Source organism: Coregonus lavaretus (assembly GCF_964263955.1).
Source record: "Coregonus lavaretus genome assembly, chromosome: 34".
Classification (NCBI taxonomy): Eukaryota; Metazoa; Chordata; class Actinopteri; order Salmoniformes; family Salmonidae; genus Coregonus; species Coregonus lavaretus.
In genome coordinates this window covers 13,730,132-13,751,095 of record NC_140021.1, presented here as the reverse complement: position 1 = coordinate 13,751,095, position 20,964 = coordinate 13,730,132, and the positions used below count along the sequence as shown (strand labels likewise).

The 20,964-nt window shown below is 45.2% G+C and overlaps 1 protein-coding gene across 7 annotated transcripts in view; it reads left to right on the top strand.

Moving 5' to 3' along the window:
* LOC311109444 (uncharacterized protein) overlaps window positions 1-20,964 on the top strand; it is a 123,408-nt gene that overhangs the window by 97,595 nt on the left and 4,849 nt on the right. For all 7 annotated transcript variants that reach the window (XM_084152338.1, XM_084152337.1, XM_084152336.1 and 4 more), the window contains 5 exons: window positions 1,582-1,691; window positions 1,799-1,873; window positions 8,392-8,485; window positions 8,965-8,999; window positions 15,864-15,963. In XM_084152338.1, coding sequence (XP_084008464.1) covers window positions 1,582-1,691; window positions 1,799-1,873; window positions 8,392-8,485; window positions 8,965-8,999; window positions 15,864-15,963 — 414 coding nt within the window. The remainder of the gene's footprint in view (window positions 1-1,581; window positions 1,692-1,798; window positions 1,874-8,391; window positions 8,486-8,964; window positions 9,000-15,863; window positions 15,964-20,964) is intronic.

Sequence of the window (20,964 nt, the reverse complement as noted above, 5' to 3'; positions counted from 1 at the left end):
TAGGATCTGGAAGAACCCATGTAGTCTGACAATAAATGAAAGATGTACAAATCCTAAAGAATTTAGAGATCACAATATAAAGTACACTACCATTCAAAAGTTTGGGGTCACTTAGAAATGTCCTTGTTTTCGAAAGAAAAGCAATTTTTTTGTCCATTAAAATAACATCAAATTGATCAGAAATAGTGTAGACATTGCTAATGTTGTACATGGCTATTGTAGCTGGAAACAGCTGTTTTTTTATGGAATATCTACATAGGCATACAGAGGCCCATTATCAGCAACCATCAGTCCTGTGTTCCAATGGCACGTTGTGTTTGCTAATCCAAGTTTATCATTTTAAAAGGCTAATTGATCATTAGACAACCCTTTTGCAATTATGTTAGCACAGCTGAAAACTGTTGTGCTGATTAAAGAAGCAATAAAACTGGTCTTCTTGAGACTAGTTGAGTATCTGGAGCATCAACAATTGTGGGTTTGATTACAGGCTCAAAATGGCCAGAAACAAAGAACCTTCTTCTGAAACTCGTCAGTCTATTCTTGTTCTGAGAAATGAAGGCTATTCCATGCGAGAAATTGCCAAGAAACTGAAGATCTCGTACAACGCTGTGTACTACTCCCTTCACAGAACAGCACAAACTGGCTCTAACCAGAATAGAAAGAGGAGTGGGAGGCCCCGGTGCACAACTGAGCAAGAGGACAAATACATTAGTGTCTAGTTTGAGAAACAGATGCCTCACTTGTCCTCAACTGGCAGCTTAATTAAATAGTACCTGAAATGATACATCTTTTAAACGTGATGTATTCTATAGGCACAATCCCCTTCCTTATATATACTCACAACATAGTGAGCCAATGCATGAGAATTTAACATATGTTTCTGACAAGTATTCTGATAACATGAAACACTTGGTGAGCTGACCTCAAGGTCATTTGAATCTGACACTGTAAAAGGCTGTGGGAGAACTCAACCTGTTATTCAGTTGAAGGTCTCTCTTTAGCTCTATAAAGTCTGTACTGGTGCTGTGAAGATATGTTTCTGTTTGAAAATCAACCAAGATCTTTAATTAGACCCTTAAAAGTTTAGGAAATCTGATCAACAAACCAACTGTTGATTTCTTAACTGATTCTCCAGCACATTTGAGTTGTCTGTGGGGTGTCATGTGTACGGGTAATATCTCTGTGGCATTACCATGGTGACAGTGGGAAAGTCATGTGCCAGAACGGCTCTGGTTGATAGGTGACATGACCGAGTCAGCGTCTTAGTCCGTCATCACCCTCTCCCTCTCTACTCCTCCTTCCCCTCTCTCCCCCTCTCCTTCTCTCCCTCTATAGGGCAGCATGTAGTCTCAAGGTTAGGGAGGCATGCTCGTAACTGATTGGTTACGGTTTTGAATCCCAGCACTGACCAGAAAAATATGTGTGGAGCCTACTGCCGTTGTGCCCTTGCTGTTTGAGCAAGGCACTTAAGCCCTTAGATATAACCGAAAACACTTTGCCTAGGTGTTGGAAGATAGTTTATCGCTGTGTGTGTGTGTGTGTGTGTGTGTGTGTGTGTGTGTGTGTGTGTGTGTGTTATAGCTGGACACACTACGGTTGGAGGTGGAGGGGGCGCACTCTGACAACACACACCTCCGCCAGGAGAGCAAGGTGGTCATGGCCAACGTCAACCGCTGGGTCAAAGAGCAGAGGTGGGTAGGACACACACACACACACATATAGCAGATACAGGAAACACCCACACATACACTCTGATTGCCAGCCCAGTGTATGATACATCTCTCTGTGTGTGTGTCAGGGTTGCCAGTGAGAGTCTGGCTGCTAAGATCAGAGGTCAGAACAAGGTGCTGCTCATCATCAGTGAGGAGAAACAGTGAGTACATCAGTCGCATAGTGTATACTGCCTACTGTACTTATCATTATACTGTATCTTATCATTATACTGTCCATCTTATCATTATATATCATTATACTGTCTATCTTATCATTATACAGTACTAGTAAAAAGTTTATACATTGTTTATACGTTGTAGAATACATTGTAGAATAATAGTGAAGACTAGGAACTAACACATGGAATCATGTAGTAACCAAAAAAGTGTTAAACAAATCAAAATATATTTTATATTTGAGATTCTTCAAAGTAGTCACCCTTTGCCTTGCACACTCTTGGCATTCTCTCAACCAGCTTCATGAGGTAGTCACCTGGAATGCATTTCAATTAATAGGTGTGCCTTGTTAAAAGTTAATTTGTGGAATTTCTTTCCCTCTTAATGCATTTCAGCAAATCAGTTGTGTCGTAGCCGGCCGCGACCGGGAGACCCATGGGGCAGCGCACAATTGGCCCAGCGTCGTCCAGGGTAGGGGAGGGAATGGCCGGCAGGGATGTAGCTCAGTTGGTAGAGCATGGCGTTTGCAACGCCAGGGTTGTGGGTTCGATTCCCACGGGGGGCCAGTATGAAAAATAAATAAATGATGTATGCACTCACTAACTGTAAGTCGCTAAATGACTAAAATGTAAATGTGTTGTGACAAGGTAGGGTTGGTATACAGAAGATAGCCCTATTTGGTAAAAGACCAAGTCCATATTATGGCAAGAACAGCTCAAATAAGCAAAGAGAAACGACAGTCCATCATTACTTTAAGAAATGAAGGTCAGTCAATCCAGAAAATTACAAGAACTTTGAAAGTTTCTTCAAGTGCAGTTGAAAACACCATCAAGCGCTATGATGAAACTGTCTCTCATGAGGACCGCCACAGGAAAGGAAGACCCAGAGTTACAGTGAGGAGAAAAAAGTATTTGATCCCCTGCTGATTTTGTACGTTTGCCCACTGACAAAGACATGATCAGTCTATAATTTTAATGGTAGGTATATTTGAACAGTGAGAGACAGAATAACAAAACAAAAATCCAGAAAAATGCATGTCAGAAATGTTATAAATTGATTTGCATTTTAATGATGGAAATAAGTATTTGACCCCTCTGCAAAACATTACTTAGTACTTGGTGGCAAAACCCTTGTTGGCAATCAGAGGTCAGACGTTTCTTGTAGTTGGCCACCAGGTTTGCACACATCTCAGGAGGGATTTTGTCCCACTCCTCTTTGCAGATCTTCTCCAAGTCATTAAGGTTTCGAGGCTGACGTTTGGCAACTCGAACCTTCAGCTCCCTCCACAGATTTTCTATGGGAATAAGGTCTGGAGACTGGCTAGGCCACTCCAGGACCTTAATGTGCTTCTTCTTGAGCCACTCCTTTGTTGCCTTGGCCGTGTGTTTTGGGTCATTGTCATGCTGGAATACCCATCCACGACCCATTTTCAATGCCCTGGCTGAGGGAAGGAGGTTCTCACCCAAGATTTGACGGTACATTACCCCGTCCATCGTCCCTTTGATGCGGTGAAGTTGTCCTGTCCCCTTAGCAGAAAAACACCCCAAAGCATAATGTTTCCACCTCCATGTTTGACGGTGGGGATGGTGTTCTTGGGGTCATAGGCAGCATTCCTCCTCCTCCAAACACGGCGAGTTGAGTTGATGCCAAAGAGCTCGATTTTGGTCTCATCAGACGACAACACTTTCACCCAGTTCTCCTCTGAATCATTCAGATGTTCATTGGCAAACTTCAGACTGCCCTGTATATGTGCTTTCTTGAGCAGGGGGACCTTGCGGGCACTGCAGGATTTCAGTCCTTCACGGCGTAGTGTGTTACCAATTGTTTTCTTGGTGACTATGGTCCCAGCTGCCTTGAGATCATTGACAAGATCCTCCCGTGTAGTTCTGGGCTGATTCCTCACCGTTCTCATGATCATTGCAACTCCACGAGGTGAGATCTTGCATGGAGCCCCAGGCCGAGGGAGATTGACAGTTCTTTTGTGTTTCTTCCATTTGCGAATAATCGCACCAACTGTTGTCACCTTCTCACCAAGCTGCTTGGCGATGGTCTTGTAGCCCATTCCAGCCTTGTGTAGGTCTACAATCTTGTCCCTGACATCCTTGGAGAGCTCTTTGGTCTTGGCCATGGTGGAAAGTTTGGAATCTGATTGATTGCTTCTGTGGACAGGTGTCTTTTATACAGGTAACAAGCTGAGATTAGGAGCACTCCCTTTAAGAGTGTGCTCCTAATCTCAGCTCGTTACCTGTATAAAAGACACCTGGGAGCCAGAAATCTTTCTGATTGAGAGGGGGTCAAATACTTATTTCCCGCATTAAAATGCAAATCAATTTATAACATTTTTGACATGCGTTTGTCTGGATTTTGTTGTTGTTATTCTGTCTCTCACTGTTCAAATAAACCTACCATTAAAATTATAGACTGATCATTTCTTTGTCAGTGGGCAAACGTACAAAATCAGCAGGGGATCAAATACTTTTTTCCCTCACTGTAGGTAGGGGTAAAGTGACTATGCATAGATAATACACCGCGAGTAGCAGCAGTGTAAAAACAAAAAGGGGGGGGGGTGGTCAATGTAAACAGTCCGGGTGGCCATTTGATTAATTGTTCAGCAGTCTTATAGCTTGGGGGTAGAAGCTGTTAAGGGGCCTTTTGGACCTATACTTGGCGCTCCAGTACCGCTTGCCGTGCGGTAGCAGAGAGAACAGTCTATGACTTGGGTGACTGTAGTCTTTGACAATATTTTGGGCCTTCCTCTGACACCGCCTAGTATATAGGTCCTGGATGGCAGGAAGCTTGGCCCCAGTGATGTATTGGGCCGTACGCACTACCCTCTGTAGTGCCTTACGGTCAGATGCCAAGCAGTTGCCATATCAGGCGGTGATGCTACCAGTCAGGATGCACTCAATGGTGCAGCTGTATAACTTTTTGAGGATCTGGGGACCCATGCAAAATCTTTTCAGTCTCCTGAGCGAGAAAAGGTGTTGTCTTGCCCTCTTCACGACTGTCTTGGTGTGTTTGGACCATGATAGTTTGTTGGTGATGTGGATACCAAGGAACTTGAAACTCTCGACCTGCTCCACTACAGCCCTGTCGATGTTAATGGAGGCCTGTTTGTCCCTCCTTTTCCCGTAGTCCACGATCATCTCCTTCGTCTTGCTCACATTGAGGGAGAGGTTGTTGTCCTGGCACCACACTGCCAGGTCTCTGACCTTCTCCCTATAGGCTGTCTCATCGCTGTCGGTAATCAGGCCTAACACTGTTGTGTCGTCAGCAAACTTAATGATGGTGTTGGAGTCGTGCTTGGCCATGCAGTTGTGGGTGAACAGGGAGTACAGGAGGGGACTAAGCACGCATCCCTGAGGGGCCCCGGTGTTGAGGATCAGCGTGGCAGATGTGTTGTTGCGTACCCTTACCACCTGGGGACGGCTCGTCAGGAAGTCCAGGATCCAGTTGCAGAGGGAGGTGTTTAGTCCCAGGGTCCTTAGCTTAGTGATGGGCTTTGTGGGCATTATGGTGTTGAACGCTGATCTTTAGTCAATGAACAGCATTCTCACATAAGTGTTCCTTTTGTCCAGGTGGGAAAGGCAGTGTAGAGTGTGATTGAGAATTTGTCATCTGTGGAGCTGTTGGGGCGGTATGCGAATTGGAGTGGGTCTAGGGTTTCCGGGATGATAGTGTTGATGTGAGCCATAACCAGCCTTTCAAAGCACTTCATGGCTACCGACGTGAGTGCTACGGGGCGGTAGTCATTTAGGCAGGTTACCTTCACATTCTTGGGCACAGGGACTATGGTGGTCTGCTTGAAACATGTGGGTATTACAGACTCGGTCAGGGAGAGGTTGAAAATGTCAGTGAAGACACTTGCCAGTTGGTCCGCGCATGCTCTGAGTACACGCCCTGGTAATCCGTCTGGCCCCGCGGCCTTGTGAATGTTGACCTGTTTAAATGTGTTGCTCACATCGACTACGGAGAGCGTGATCACACAGTCTTCCGGAACAGCTGGTTCTCTCATGCATGCTTCAGTGTTGCTTGCCTCGAAGCGAGCATAAAAGGCATTTAGTTCGTCTGGTAAGCTCGCGTCACTGGGCAGCTCCAGGCTGGGTTTCCCTTTGTAGTCTGTAATAATTTGCAAAGGATTTTTCTTTATTTTTACTAATTTCTACATTGTAGAATAATAGTGAAGACATCAAAACTATGAAATAATACATATGGCATCATGTAGTAACCAAAAAAGTGTTAAACAAATCAAAATATATTTTATATATGAGATTCTTCAAAGTAGCCACCCTTTGCCTTGATGACAGCTTTGCACACTCTTGGCATTCTCACAACCAGCTTCACCTGGAATGCTTTTCCAACAGTCTTGAAGGGGTTCCCACATGCTGAGCACTTGTTGGCTGCTTTTCCTTCATTCTGCGGTCCAACTCATCCCAAACCATCTCAATTGGATTAAGGTAGGGTGATTGTGGAGGCCAGGTCTTCTGATGCAGCACTCCATCACTCTCCTTCTTGGTCAAATAGCACTTACACAGCCTGGAGGTGTGTTGGGTCATTGTCTTGTTGAAAAACAAATGATAGTCTCACTATGCGCAAACCACATGGGATGGTGTATTGCTGCTGAATGCTGTGCGAGCCATGTTGGTTAAGTGTGCCTTCAATTCTAAATAAATCACAACGGTGTCACCAGCAAAGCACCCCCACACCATCACACCTCCTCCTCCATGCTTCACGGTGGGAACCACACATGCAGAGATCATCTGTTCACCTACTCTGCATCTCACAAAGACACGGCGGTTCTCAAATTTGGACTCCACCGATCTAATGTCCATTGCTCATGTTTGTTGGTCCAAGAAAGTCTCTTCTTCTTATTGGTGTCCTTAAGTAGTGGTTTCTTTTCAGCAATTTGACCATGAAGGCCTGATTTACACTGGCTTCTCTGAACAGTTGATGTTGAGATGTGTCTGTTACTTGAACTCTGTGAAGCAGGGTCACTCAACTAATAAAGCGCAAGCCATTTTAGCCAATATTGCGCAAGCCATTTTAGCATGTGTAAGAACAGGCATCCTACCTGGCGTTGGTCAGAGCATGAAGCTGGGCACAGTGCACAGTTTGACTACAGGCTACTGATATTGCCTGGGGTTGTTCGGCATGCAAAATGACTTGTAGACCAATGACTGTCCACACAGTTACATGCTTAGTTCGACACTGAAGGACAGGACTCATCAGTTGTCACAAAAGATTAGGTATTTTCGGAAGGGTAGAATAAAAAAAAAAGTGAACCGGCAATTCGTAACGTTTGAATCGATTTTCTGACTGATACATGTTACATTTGGATTGATTTGGGGTCTACAGACCAATGCACTAGTATCTTAAACATTTGAATCAGGGACTGATGTGTATTGGTGAATCGTTACATCCCTAGGAATCAGGTGTGTTAGTGCTAGGGCAAATACAAAACTGTGCACCCCTTGGGGTCCCCAGGACTAGGATTGAGAAACACTGACATAAAGCCCCTTCATAACAAAGTATGGACCCCCTTACCAGAAACACATGATGTACACGTATGCATATGTATGTATGCGTGTTGTCCCTGAGCAGCGTATTTGTTTACTAAAGATGACTGGATGTTCTGAGACAGGAAACTCAGCTCAGCTAAACGCTGCACCTGCTAACTAGGTCACCTTTCCCACCAGGGGGGAGTGTGTGATCACAGCAGGTGTTGGTGTGTGTGTGTACGTGTTACACACTTCTCTCTGATTCCGAATCTCAGAGAAAGACGCACACGACACACACACATTACTTCCTGCCCGCCGTCAGCACACACACACACACACACACTGTGACACTGTTCTTCAGAGATCAAAGTGGTCTTCCCATCATCCATCATTCCACCCCCTGCAGCTCCATACCGCCGTAACGCTGAGAATGTCTCTCCTTCTTCCTGTGTGTGTGTGTGTCTTTCTGTCCTTTCTATACTCTCTGTCCTTCTGTCCTCTCTGTCCTTCTAGCCTCTCTGTCCTCTCTATCCTTCTGTCCTCTCTGTCCTCTCTGTCCTTCTAGCCTCTCTGTCCTCTCTATCCTTCTGTCCTCTCTATCCTCTCTATCCTTCTGTCCTTCTAGCCTCTCTGTCCTCTCTATCCTTCTGTCCTCTCTATCCTTCTGTCCTCTTTATCCTTCTGTCCTCTCTATCCTTCTGTCCTCTCTATCCTCTTATCCTCTCTGTCCTTCTATCCTCACTGCGATTCTGTCCTCTGTCCTTTCTATCTCTCACAATGTCTTCTCCCTCTGTATCAAAGGTCCCGTCTGTCCATCTGGGTCAGCGTGTTCGCCTGCCATCCCACTTAAATTACATCATTAAAACCAGACAGTGGTTTGGGTGCACTGTGTTCCTCTCTCCATCTCCTTCATTTATGTTACCTTTCTCTTTCTCTCCTCTCATCCACATCTATATGGATCGCTTCTCTCTCTCTCTCTCTCTATGTCTCTCTCTCTCTCTCAGACATCTTCAGGAGGCTAACAGGGCCCTAGAGGAGGAGCTGAGGAAATTGGGAGACGAGGGGGAGGAGAAGGAGAGAGAGATGGAACGCTTAAAGGTAAATGAGAGGAAGAAGAAAGAGAGAGATGTTTTAGACTGAGGGAGAGTGGAAATAAAGAGATGGAGAATTTCTGTAGTTGACATATGCACAGTTGTTTGTGTATAACATTTTGTACCCCCCACCACCCTTCTAATTTTGTCTGTCACTTTTAGAAGCCTTCGATTTAACCACGCATGCCATTCAATCTCTGTAATATGTCATATTTCCCAATACTTTGATCAGTCAGTGGTAACAGCATCTGAGTCCTACCACTCTGTCTGATATGTCAGCGGTAGGTCTGTGCCTGAGGCATATAGTCACCAAAAACCTGTCTCAAAACGAATTACCCTAAGACTGGAACTCAATCAGAATAACACCAGTGATTAGAATAGTATAGAATATAATATTATAGAATAGAACAGAACTCTACATGAACGTAGCGCCGATAAGACTATCGTCGGCTTAGATGAATATTTAACTTATCTTCTTTTCCGTAGGCCCAGGTTCAAGTCCGGGGTCAACAGCAGGAGGAGTAAGTACCGACTGTCTCTGTGTCTGTTCTCCGTCTGGACACGGTGTGTGTGAGTGTGTGGTCATACATGTGTGTACGTATACTCCCAATCAATCACCATAGTAGTCATGATCACATCTATACACTCTGGCTGCTTCTTCCCCAGCAGCTGTTAATGATGTTATTATCAATGACAAGTTGTGAATGGGATAATGACATTAGGGGGGTGCTGCCAATTAAAAGACCCTCGGGCGATGCCACCTGTGTCTGTGTGTGATGTGACCTACCCGCACGTGCACACACTGAATAACTAATGCATGCTGTGTCTTTAACAATGATAAGTCTCTGATCAGAGTCCTCCTCATTGCTGTCAGATTATGTTCATCTGTAGTGGAGAGATTAATCTAAGTTTCATTAAGAGGATGAAAGAATGATGGACAGATGGGATGGGGGTGTGGGGGCAGTAAAGAGGTACCTGCCTGAAGCAAACCCCCCAAACATACACACACACTACCAATCACCCCCCACCTTGACCCCTTGGGTCCCCCTTGTTAACGATGCATCCCTCCTCCTCGTCCCCGAATGAACCACCAGGCTTTATTTCCAAACTGATGTAATTTGTTTGGACTCCTATTGGTTTCAAACACAGTTCAAAGCTGTCAGTCATTTTAATGATATTATTAAGGGCCCTGACAAAGGTGAATCACATCTCTTTGTCTTTCTGAATAATTGCTACAGAGACAGAAGAAATTCATATAGATGTGTGGATGAGGGTTTTTGATGGGATGAATATATTAGTGTAGATTGAGATAAGATGCGGTGAATGAAGCTGTCTCCTATTGTCTCTGTCTCTTATTATGGGAAAATCCCTTCATGTCATTATTACAATTTCCCCATAGCATATATGAATCTGAATATTTGCTATATGAGATAAGTAATATTTGCATGGCTGTCATATACCTACACATGATTAGGATGATGCATTATGAAGGAGATATCTCTACGGATACGGTGGCATAATCATGACAGTGATCAACGTAGTGAGGAGTCAGTTATTATAAATGTTTTTCTGAAATCCCTCTAATGATTGGTTATTCCATGATGATTATGTATCTCACTATATACAACCTCTATACCACTATATATGCTGTGTAATATAGGCTACATAGTACAATATACTTTTACCAGGATTATAAAGCTGTATATTTATTGATTTTGGAGAGAAAACGAGAGGGGAGGAGAGAAGAGAAGAGGAAGATTTAGAGGGGAGGAAAAGAGAAGGAGTAGAGGGGAGGAGAGAGACGGGACGAGAGGGGAGGATATTTTTACATTTTAATCATTTAGCAGATGCTCTTATCCAGAGCGACTCTTACAGTTAGTGTATTCATCTTAAGGTAGCTAGGTGGGACATCCACATATCACAGGCATATAAAGTAAATTTTTCCTCAATATCGTAGCTATCAGTAGATAGCTGATAGCTACGAGGTGAGGAGGAGGATTATTGAAGAGGTGAAGAGGTAGGTTTCAGATGTTTTTCGGAAGATGGGCAGGGACTCTGCTGGCCTAGCTTCAGGAAGAAGCTGGTTCCACCGTTGGGGTGCCAGGACAGAAAAGAGCTTGGACTGGGCTGAGCCGAAGCTGCTCTCCCGTAGGGGTGGGAGGGCCAAGAGACCTGAGGTGGCAGAACGGAGTGCTTGGGTTGGGGTGTAGGGTTTGAGCATAGCCTGAAGGTAGGGAGGGGCAGTTCCTCAGTAAAGCACCATGGTCTTGTAGTGGATGCGATCCTCGACTGGAAGCCCGTGGAGTGTGCGGATGGTTTGATGGCACAAGCGGGGAGCCAAGCCAACAGCAAGTTACAGTAGCCAAGACGGGAGAGGATGAGTGCCTTGATTAGGACCTGCGCCGCTTCCTGTGTGAGGTAGGGTCGTACTCTATGGATGTTGTAGAGCATGAACAGGGTGTTGTCCAGGGTCACGCCAAGGTTGTTTGCACTCTGGGAGGGCGACACTATGGAGTTGTCAACCGTGATGGAGAGGTCTTTGAGCGGGCAGGCCTTCACCGGGAGGAAGAACAGTTCCGTCTTGTTGAGCTTGAGGTGGTGGGCCGACATCCAAGCTGAGATATCTGCCAGGCACGCAGAGATGAGTGTCGCCACCTGGGTGTCAGAAGGGGGGGGGGGTGTATAGAGAGAAGAGGAGAGGGCCTAGAACCGAGCCCTGGGGGACACCAGTAGTGATCATACGTGGTGCAGACACAGCTCCTCTCCACGTCACCTGGTAGGAGCGGCCTGCCAGGTAGGATGCAATCCAAGAGTGTGCAGAGCCTGAGACGCCCAGCCCTGACAGGGTGGAGAGGAGGATCTGATGGTTCACGGTGTTGAAGGCAGCGGATAGATCTAGGAGGATGAGAACAGAAGAGAGAGTCAGCTTTGGCAGCCTCCGTGACACAGAGAAGAGCAGTCTCGGTTGAGTGACCCATCTTGAAATCTGACTGGTTAGGGTCAAGATGATAATTCTGAGAGAGATAACGAGAAAGTTGATCAGAGACCGCACGCTCAAGTGTTTTGGAAAGAAAATAAAGGGATACAGGTCTATAGTTTTTGACGTCAGATGAGTCGAGTGTTGGTTTCTTGAGGAGGGGAGCAACTCGGGCCATTTTGAAGTCAGAGGGGACGCAGCCAGTGGTCAGGGATGAATTGATGAAGGAAGTGAGGAATAGGAGAAGGTCTCCAGAGATGGTCTGGAGAAGGGAGGAGGTGATGGTGTCGAGCAGGCAGATTGTCGGGCAGCCAGACCTCACTAGTAGCAGGATGCCATCTGGAGAGCGAGGGGAGAAAGAGGTCACGGCGTAGGGTACTTCTGTGTGAGTGAGACCAGTGGTCTCAATAGTCTGAGTGAATGAGTAGCGTATGTCGTCAACCTTTTTTTCAAAGTGGTTGACAAGTCGTCCGCAGAGAGGGAGGGTGAGGGGGTAGATGATTAAGGAGGGAGGAGAAGGTAGAAAATAGTTTCCTAGGGTTAGAGGCATAAGCTTGAAATTTAGAGTGGTAGAAAGTGGCTTTAGCAGCAGATACAGAGGAAGAGAATGTAGAGAGGAGGGAGTGAAAGGATGATAGGTACTCCGGAAGTTTAGTTTTCCTCCATTTTCGCTCAGCTGCCTGCAGCCCTCTTCTGTAAGCTCGCAATGAGTCACTCAGCCACGGAGCAGGAGGGGAGGGCCGACCCGGCCGGGAGGAAAGGGGACAGTGCGAGTCATAGGATGCGGAAAGGGAGGAGAGTAGGGTTGAAGAGGCAGAATTAGGAGACAGGAGGGAGAAGGATTTACCAGAAGCGAGAGATGATAGGATAGAAGAGGAGAGAGTAGTGGGAGAAAGACAGCGAAGATTGCGATGGCGCATGACCATCTGGGTTAGGGGCTGAGTGGCTAGGGTTGGAGGAAAAGAAAGTAGTGATCAGAGACCTGGAGGGGGCTTGCAGTGAGATTAGTAGGCAAGCAGCCTCTTGGAAAGATGAGGTCAAGTGTATTGCCTGCCTTGTGAGAGGGAGGGGATTGGGAAAGGTTGAGGTCAAAAGAGGCAAGGAGGGGAAAGAGAGAGTTGGAAAGAAATTAATCGAAGACAGACGTCGGGAGGTTGAAGTCGCCAAGTACTAAGTGCGGTGAGCCATCGTCAGGAAATGAGCTTATCAAGGTGTCAAGCTCATTGAGGAACTCTCCCAGGGCACCTGGTGGGCGATAAATGACAATGTTAAGCTTGAGTGGACAAGTGACAATGACAGCATGGAATTCAAATGGACAGGTGAGAGAGGGAGAAAAGAGAAAATCTCCACTTAGGACAAATGAGTAGACCTGTGCCACCACCATGACGACCAGATGCTCTCGGACTATGAGAGAAAACATAGTCAGATGAAGAAACAGCAGCTGGAGTAGCAGTGTTCTCTGGGGTGATCCATGTCTCCGTCAGGGCTGTAAAGTCAAGGAACTGAAGGGCAGCATAGCCGGAGACGGTCTTAGTTTTGCGACACGGCTGCCGCTGACACAGCCACCGGTGAGAAACAAGGGGGGACTGAAGAACTAACACTAATTGCTAATTGACTAGCAGAGGTGGAGAGCACACCTCCCTGTACTAATTGCTGATTGCCTAGGAGAGGTGAAACCACTCCCCCCCCAATACAGCCACTGATTACCAAAACAAGTCACAAATTGCCCTGCCCCTTGATCCTGGTTGATGTGTCAACAACTATCTGCAAATGATGAGCAGTCAGCAGTTCACACACCAAGTAGGCCACTGGGAAGACGGGCAGCACTTAAAGTAGATGCTAGCTAGCAAAAAGACAGTACTATACCACAACAGATAAAGAGACAAAATATCATACTTATCACTCCTGGAGATATCAGGAGTCCTCTAGCTATAGAATGAAGCATGCAGGATATGAAGGATATAAGAGAAGGGGTGAGCAAGGAGACTAAAACCCCTGAAAGCTCTTCTTCAGTCTAAAAGGGCAGGAGAGAAGATGAGAGGAAAGAGTGAAACTAGGCCTTAAATATATATATTTCTCTCTCTCTCTTTCTCTCTCTCTTTCTCTCGCTCTCTCGGTCTCTCTCTCTCTCTCTCTCTCATTATGTGTTACAGAGTGTCTCTCCCTCCAGCAGCACTAAAACAGCTAGGGGCACTTGTGTCACATCTGTCTGTCAGCTCCAGTCTCTCTCCAGTCTCTCAGTGGAGCCAGAAGGTCGTTAAATTACCACCAATACCATCATGTTCCTAATTAGCATCACAGTCATTACAGATGAGGATTAGAGGGAGGGAGAGGAGAAGGGATAGAGTGGTGGAGAGATACAGAGAGTGAACAGGAAAGCAAGAAAGAGTGATGAATGAAAGAGCAGAGAGAGAGAGAGAAGAACGGGGAGGGAGAGAGGGACGGGAGAGAGAAGGATGGGGAGAGAGAGGAGAGAGAGAGAGAGAGAGAGAGAGAGAGAGAGAGTTTGTTCTGTGGTGATGTCAGCTTGTCTCCAACACTAATGACTGCAATTATATACACACTGATTGGGTTAGGCCTATAATTACACATTCACACTGACACACACAGTGACACATACACACATAAACAAATACACATTTGCGTATACAGGCCCAGTGCCAAACATACAGCAACCAAGCGTGTTCCACTGGTTTAACAGTGTGGGAAAATAAATCTATCAACCTCAGCCTCCTCTTTCTCTGTGTTGATTAGATGTTTTACAAACTGATGAAGGCTCTGATTACAACCAAAACAACATGTTGGGATAACATGAATATAGAGGGTTTCTGTGGACATTGTTAAACTCAATTCAATTTCAATGTAAGGGCTTTATTGGCATGGGAAACGTATGTTAACATTGCCAAAGCAAGTGAAGTAGATATGTACGTGAATGTTTCACTCTCAGGATAGTTTTGAAGAGATATTCCAATAGCTTTATTTATATTTCTGATAACACAAACAGCTTATTAATCGCATATAACAAATCACATGATATGCATGGATGTTAACCATTATGAATAACCCAATATCCATTCAGATGTTTGCTGTTCTGTGACAAAACATATTAGTTATTCACGTACATATTTATCACAGGTAATACGTGTCCCATATAGGTATTTAAAACAGCTTGACTTCCATATAACCCTATAGAAGTTACAGAAGGGGACAGTATGCAGATGTTCTTCTCTAATGAAGGATACCTATTGTTGTTGTATGTTTAAGTCATTATTGTCCTATATGTGCCCGTGTCTCGACCCCACTGAGCTTTTTAATATTGATTGATATAAAGCAAGTCTGTGGTTCATGAGACTTCATCTCAGAGACGTATCGCTGTGACTTCTGATCGATGTTAATCTTCATAATAGGCTCCTAGCATCTTGGCTTCTTCTTCATGTTGTTGCTAATAGGAAATAAAGGTGTGTGTGCGTGCGTGCGTTTTTTTTTATTCATTCGCGCGCGTGTGTATGGAGATTGTTATTTATTAGCAATATGATGACTACGTTAAACAAGTCAAGCATGATCCCCTGCCTTTTCATCCACTGCTCTTTATCAACATGAGATACAGACCCTTAGTTCCTCTTTACAAGAAAATGAACATTGGGATCCGCTACAGTAGTCTAATAGGCTAAGGAGTCTTGGCTTGACGAGAGGGCTAGTAAAAGTATTTAGAAGGTTTGCATGCTAATGTGACTAACCTCCTAACTGGACCCATCGGTGCATGAAAGCCACAGCGCAGGACTGGGGGAGTACTGATACAAACACACACACAAAGTCAGTACAGGCAACCATTATTTTACTGGACGTCGTTAATTTAATGGACATTCCTCACTCAGTCTCCGAGGATCTGGAGATATCAGAGGGAACATTTGTTTGTAATTTCCAAAACATTTAAATGAATTGTTAAATGTCTTATAAAGATGTTGTTGTAGTTGAACGTCGTTCTCATGTTCATGTATGATTTAATGAATTCTGGAATCCATTTAGCTCCTCCCCCTGCCCCTCCTCCCCCTGCTCCTCCATGTTCAGAACTTGTTTTGATGTGCTTTATGATGTTTGCCAATTGGTTGATCTTTGCCCTGAATTCCTAAGTAAATTTGATTAAGACATTTTAGTTAGACAAGTGCACATGTTATACTGAAGCCTTAGTTAGTGGGTATGTTTATCATTTAAAATATCAGCTTTATACTTTTCAACTCTGTTATGGAGAAAGCGGAGGTTAGACAACAAACTTGTCTGTATTATAAATCATCTTTACACTTTTCTTATCTATCTTCATCATCATCATCATTATCATCACTATCCTCAGTAGACGGTGTGTAACAATGTTTAACAGTGTTCTTTCCTCTGTGTGCGTATGTGTGTGCAGGGAGAGGGAGAGCTTTGTGACCACCAACCTGAGTAGGATCCAGTACATGCAGGTCAGACTGAGAAGCAACCTGGAGGCTATAGGCCTGCTCAACAAACAGGTAAGAACACACAGACACACACACTGGGTCCTTCTGGCCCAACACACACACACACACACACACACACACACACACACACTGGGTCCATCTGGCCAAACACACACACACACACACACACACACACACACACACACACACACACACTGGGTCCTTCTGGCCCAACACACACACACACACACATACACACACTGGGTCCACTGGCCCAACACACACACACACACACACACCAGCTCACCTGCTGTTTAGTTCAGACTAAAGAAGAAGCCTTAAAGTGTCTGACATCAAACACACACACACACACATCCATTTCCTCTTCCTCCGATGAAAGATAGAAAGAAGAAGGGAGGAATAGAGCGAGAACCAATCATCTCATCAGTAGATAACGGTGACGTTTCTTCACCTCTAAATTATTCTCTTTCATGCCAGAGAGAGAGGGAAGTATCAATATGGTGTTGTAGCCCATCACTCTCTGACGGGCAAGAAAAATGGCTTGCTGGGATAAAAGACAGAAAGGAAGAACAGAAGAATCTCCTGACCAAAAGAGAAGTGCACCGTCGTTTATCTGGGTTGTCACTTCACAAGAGAAATGGTCAACAAATCCACAACGTGCAGGAAGATTAACATTTATTTTCTCTCCTCTTCCTCTTGAACAAAGCTTATAGAATCAATCACCTGGCTGTCGTTAATGTTTTGGGTTTGAGAAGTATCAGCAGCATGTCAACTGTTTTGCTGTAGAGTTGTTTAATATACAGTGGGGGAAAAAATGTATTTCGTCAGCCACCAATTGTGCAAGTTCTCCCACTTAAAAAGATGAGAGAGGCCTGTAATGTTCATCATAGGTACACGTCAAATATGACAGACAAAATGAGGAAAAAAAATCCAGAAAATCACATTGTAGGATTTTTAATGAATTTATTTGCAAATTATGGTGGAAAATAAGTATTTGGTCAATAACAAAAGTTTCTCAATACTTTGTTATATACCATTTGTTGGCAATGACACAGGTCAAACGTTTTCTGTAAGTCTTCACAAGGTTTTCACACACTGTTGCTGGTATTTTGGCCCATTCCTCCATGCAGATCTCCTCTAGAGCAGTGATGTTTTGGGGCTGTCGCTGGGCAACACAGACTTTCAACTCCCTCCAAAGATTTTCTATGGGGTTGAGATCTGGAGACTGGCTAGGCCACTCCAGGACCTTGAAATGCTTCTTACGAAGCCACTCCTTCGTTGCCCGGGCGGTGTGTTTGGGATCATTGTCATGCTGAAAGACCCAGCCACGTTTCATCTTCAATGCCCTTGATGATGGAAGGAGGTTTTCACTCAAAATCTCACGATACATGGCCCCATTCATTCTTTCCTTTACACAGATCAGTCGTCCTGGTCCCTTTGCAGAAAAACAGCCCCAAAGCATGATGTTTCCACCCCCATGCTTCACAGTAGGTATGGTGTTCTTTGGATGCAACTCAGCATTCTTTATCCTCCAAACACGACGAGTTGAGTTTTTACCAAAAAGTTCTATTTTGGTTTCATCTGACCATATGACATTCTCCCAATCCTCTTCTGGATCATCCAAATGCACTCTAGCAAACTTCAGACGGGCCTGGACATGTACTGGCTTAAGCAGGGGGACACGTCTGCACTGCAGGATTTGAGTCCCTGGCGGCGTAGTGTGTTACTGATGGTAGACTTTGGTCCCAGCTCTCTGCAGGTCATTCACTAGGTCCCCCTGTGTGGTTCTGGGATTTTTGCTCACCGTTCTTGTGATCATTTTGACCCCACGGGGTGAGATCTTGCGTGGAGCCCCAGATCTAGGGAGATTATCAGTGGTCTTGTATGTCTTCCATTTCCTAATAATTGCTCCCACAGTTGATTTCTTCAAACCAAGCTGCTTACCTACTGCAGATTCAGTCTTCCCAGCCTGGTGCAGGTCTACAATTTTGTTTCTGGTGTCCTTTGACAGCTCTTTGGTCTTGGCCATAGTGGAGTTTGGAGTGTGACTGTTTGAGGTTGTGGACAGGTGTCTTTTATACTGATAACAAGTTCAAACAGGTGCCATTAATACAGGTAACGAGTGGAGGACAGAGGAGCCTCTTAAAGAAGAAGTTACAGGTCTGTGAGAGCCAGAAATCTTGCTTGTTTGTAGGTGACCAAATACTTATTTTCCACCATAATTTGCAAATAAATTCATAAAAAATCCTACAATGTGATTTTCTGGAAAAAAAATCTCAATTTGTCTGTCATAGTTGACGTGTACCTATGATGAAAATTACAGGCCTCTCTCATCTTTTTAAGTGGGAGACCTTGCACAATTGGTGGCTGACTAAATACTTTTTTTCCCCACTGTAGCTATAGCAAGTGTTGTAGTACTCGAGACCGATCTCCAGACCACATGTTGAGTGTCTCGGTCTTGTGTCGGATACATTTGTACTTGGTCTTGACTCGGACAGTGAGGACTCGTAATTTCTTCCCGAGACCAGCTGAGTAAAAAACGTATTATCAGCTTCCATTCAGTCAGCGCATAAAAGCGATTCGCCAGGCCGACTTACAAATAGGTGCATTCACCCTATAGCCAGTGGGATAACCACTTTACAATATATACACTGCTCAAAAAAATAAAGGGAACACTTAAACAACACAATGTAACTCCAAGTCAATCACACTTCTGTGAAATCAAACTGTCCACTTAGGAAGCAACACTGATTGACAATACATTTCACATGCTGTTGTGCAAATGGAATAGACAACAGGTAGAAATTATAGGCATTTAGCAAGACACCCCCAATAAAGGACTGGTTTTGCAGTTGGTGACCACAGACCACTTCTCAGTTCCTATGCTTCCTGGCTGATGTTTTGGTCACTTTTGAATGCTGGCGGTGCTTTCACTCTAGTGGTAGCATGAGACGGAGTCTACAACCCACACAAGTGGCTCAGGTAGTGCAGCTCATCCAGGATGGCACATCAATGCGAGCTGTGGCAAGAAGGTTTGCTGTGTCTGTCAGCGTAGTGTCCAGAGCATGGAGGCGCTACCAGGAGACAGGCCAGTACATCAGGAGACGTGGAGGAGGCCGTAGGAGGGCAACAACCCAGCAGCAGGACTGCTACCTCCACCTTTGTGTAAGGAGGAGCAGGAGGAGCACTGCCAGAGCCCTGCAAAATGACCTCCAGCAGGCCACAAATGTGCATGTGTCTGCTCAAACGGTCAGAAACAGACTCCATGAGGGTGGTATGAGGGCCCGACGTCCACAGGTGGGGGTTGTGCTTACAGCCCAACACCGTGCAGGACGTTTGGCATTTGAGAAGAACACCAAGATTGGCAAATTCGCCACTGGCGCCCTGTGCTCTTCACAGATGAAAGCAGGTTCACACTGAGCACGTGACAGAGTCTGGAGATGCCGTGGAGAACGTTCTGCTGCCTGCAACATCCTCCAGCATGACCGGTTTGGCGGTGGGTCAGTCATGGTGTGGGGTGGCATTTCTTTGGGGGGCCGCACAGCCCTCCATGTGCTCGCCAGAGGTAGTCTGACTGCCATTAGGTACCGAGATGAGATCCTCAGACCCTTTGTGAGACCATATGCTGGTGCGGTTGGCCCTGGGTTCCTCCTAATGCAAGACAATGCTAGACCTCATGTGGCTGGAGTGTATCAAATCAAATCAAATCAAATTTTATTGGTCACATGCGCCGAATACAACAGGTGCAGACATTACAGTGAAATGCTTACTTACAGCCCTTAACCAACAGTGCATTTATTTTAAACAAAAAAGTAAGAATAAAACAACAACAAAAAAGTGTTGAGAAAAAAAGAGCAGAAGTAAAAATAAAGTGACAGTAGGGAGGCTATATATACAATAGAATAAAGTGACAGTAGGGAGGCTATATATACAGGGGGGTACCGTTGCATAGTCAATGTGCGGGGGCACCGGCTAGTTGAGGTAGTTGAGGTAATATGTACATGTGGGTAGAGTTAAAGTGACTATGCATAAATACTTAACAGAGTAGCAGCAGCGTAAAAAGGATGGGGTGGGGGGGCAGTGCAAATAGTCCGGGTAGCCATGATTAGCTGTTCAGGAGTCTTATGGCTTGGGGGTAGAAGCTGTTGAGAAGTCTTTTGGACCTAGACTTGGCACTCCGGTACCGCTTGCCGTGCGGTAGCAGAGAGAACAGTCTATGACTAGGGTGACTGGAGTCTTTGACAATTTTGAGGGCCTTCCTCTGACACCGCCTGGTATAGAGGTCCTGGATCAGCGGTTCCTGCAAGAGGAAGGCATTGATGCTATGGACTGGCCCGCCCGTTCCCCAGACCTGAATGCAATTGAACACATCTGGGACATCATGTCTCGCTCCATCCACCAACGCCACGTTGCACCACAGACTGTTCAGGAGTTGGCGGATGCTTTAGTCTAGGTCTGGGAGGAGATCCCTCAGGAGACCATCCGCCACCTCATCAGGAGCATGCCCAGGCGTTGTAGGGAGGTCATACAGGCACGTGGAGGCCACACACACTACTGAGCCTCATTTTGACTTGTTTTAAGGACATTACATCAAAGTTGGATCAGCCTGTAGTGTGGTTTTCCACTTACATTTTGAGGGTGACTCCAAATCCAGACCTCCATGGGTTGATACATTTGATTTCGATTGATAATTTTTGTGTGGTTTTGTTGTCAGCACATTCAACTATGTAATGAAAAAAGTATTTAATACGATTATTTCATTCATTCAGATCTAGGATGTGTTATTTTAGTGTTCCCTTAATTTTTTTGAGCAGTGTATATATGTATATATATATATATATATATATATATATATATATATATATTATTTTTTTAAGTGGGGGGGGGGTAGAAGGATTACTTTATCCTATCCCAGGTATTCCTTAAAGAGGTGGGGTTTCAAATGTCTCCGGAAGGTGGTGAGTGACTCCGCTGTCCTGGCGTCGTGAGGGAGCTTGTTCCACCATTGGGGTGCCAGAGCAGCGAACAGTTTTGACTGGGCTGAGCGGGAAC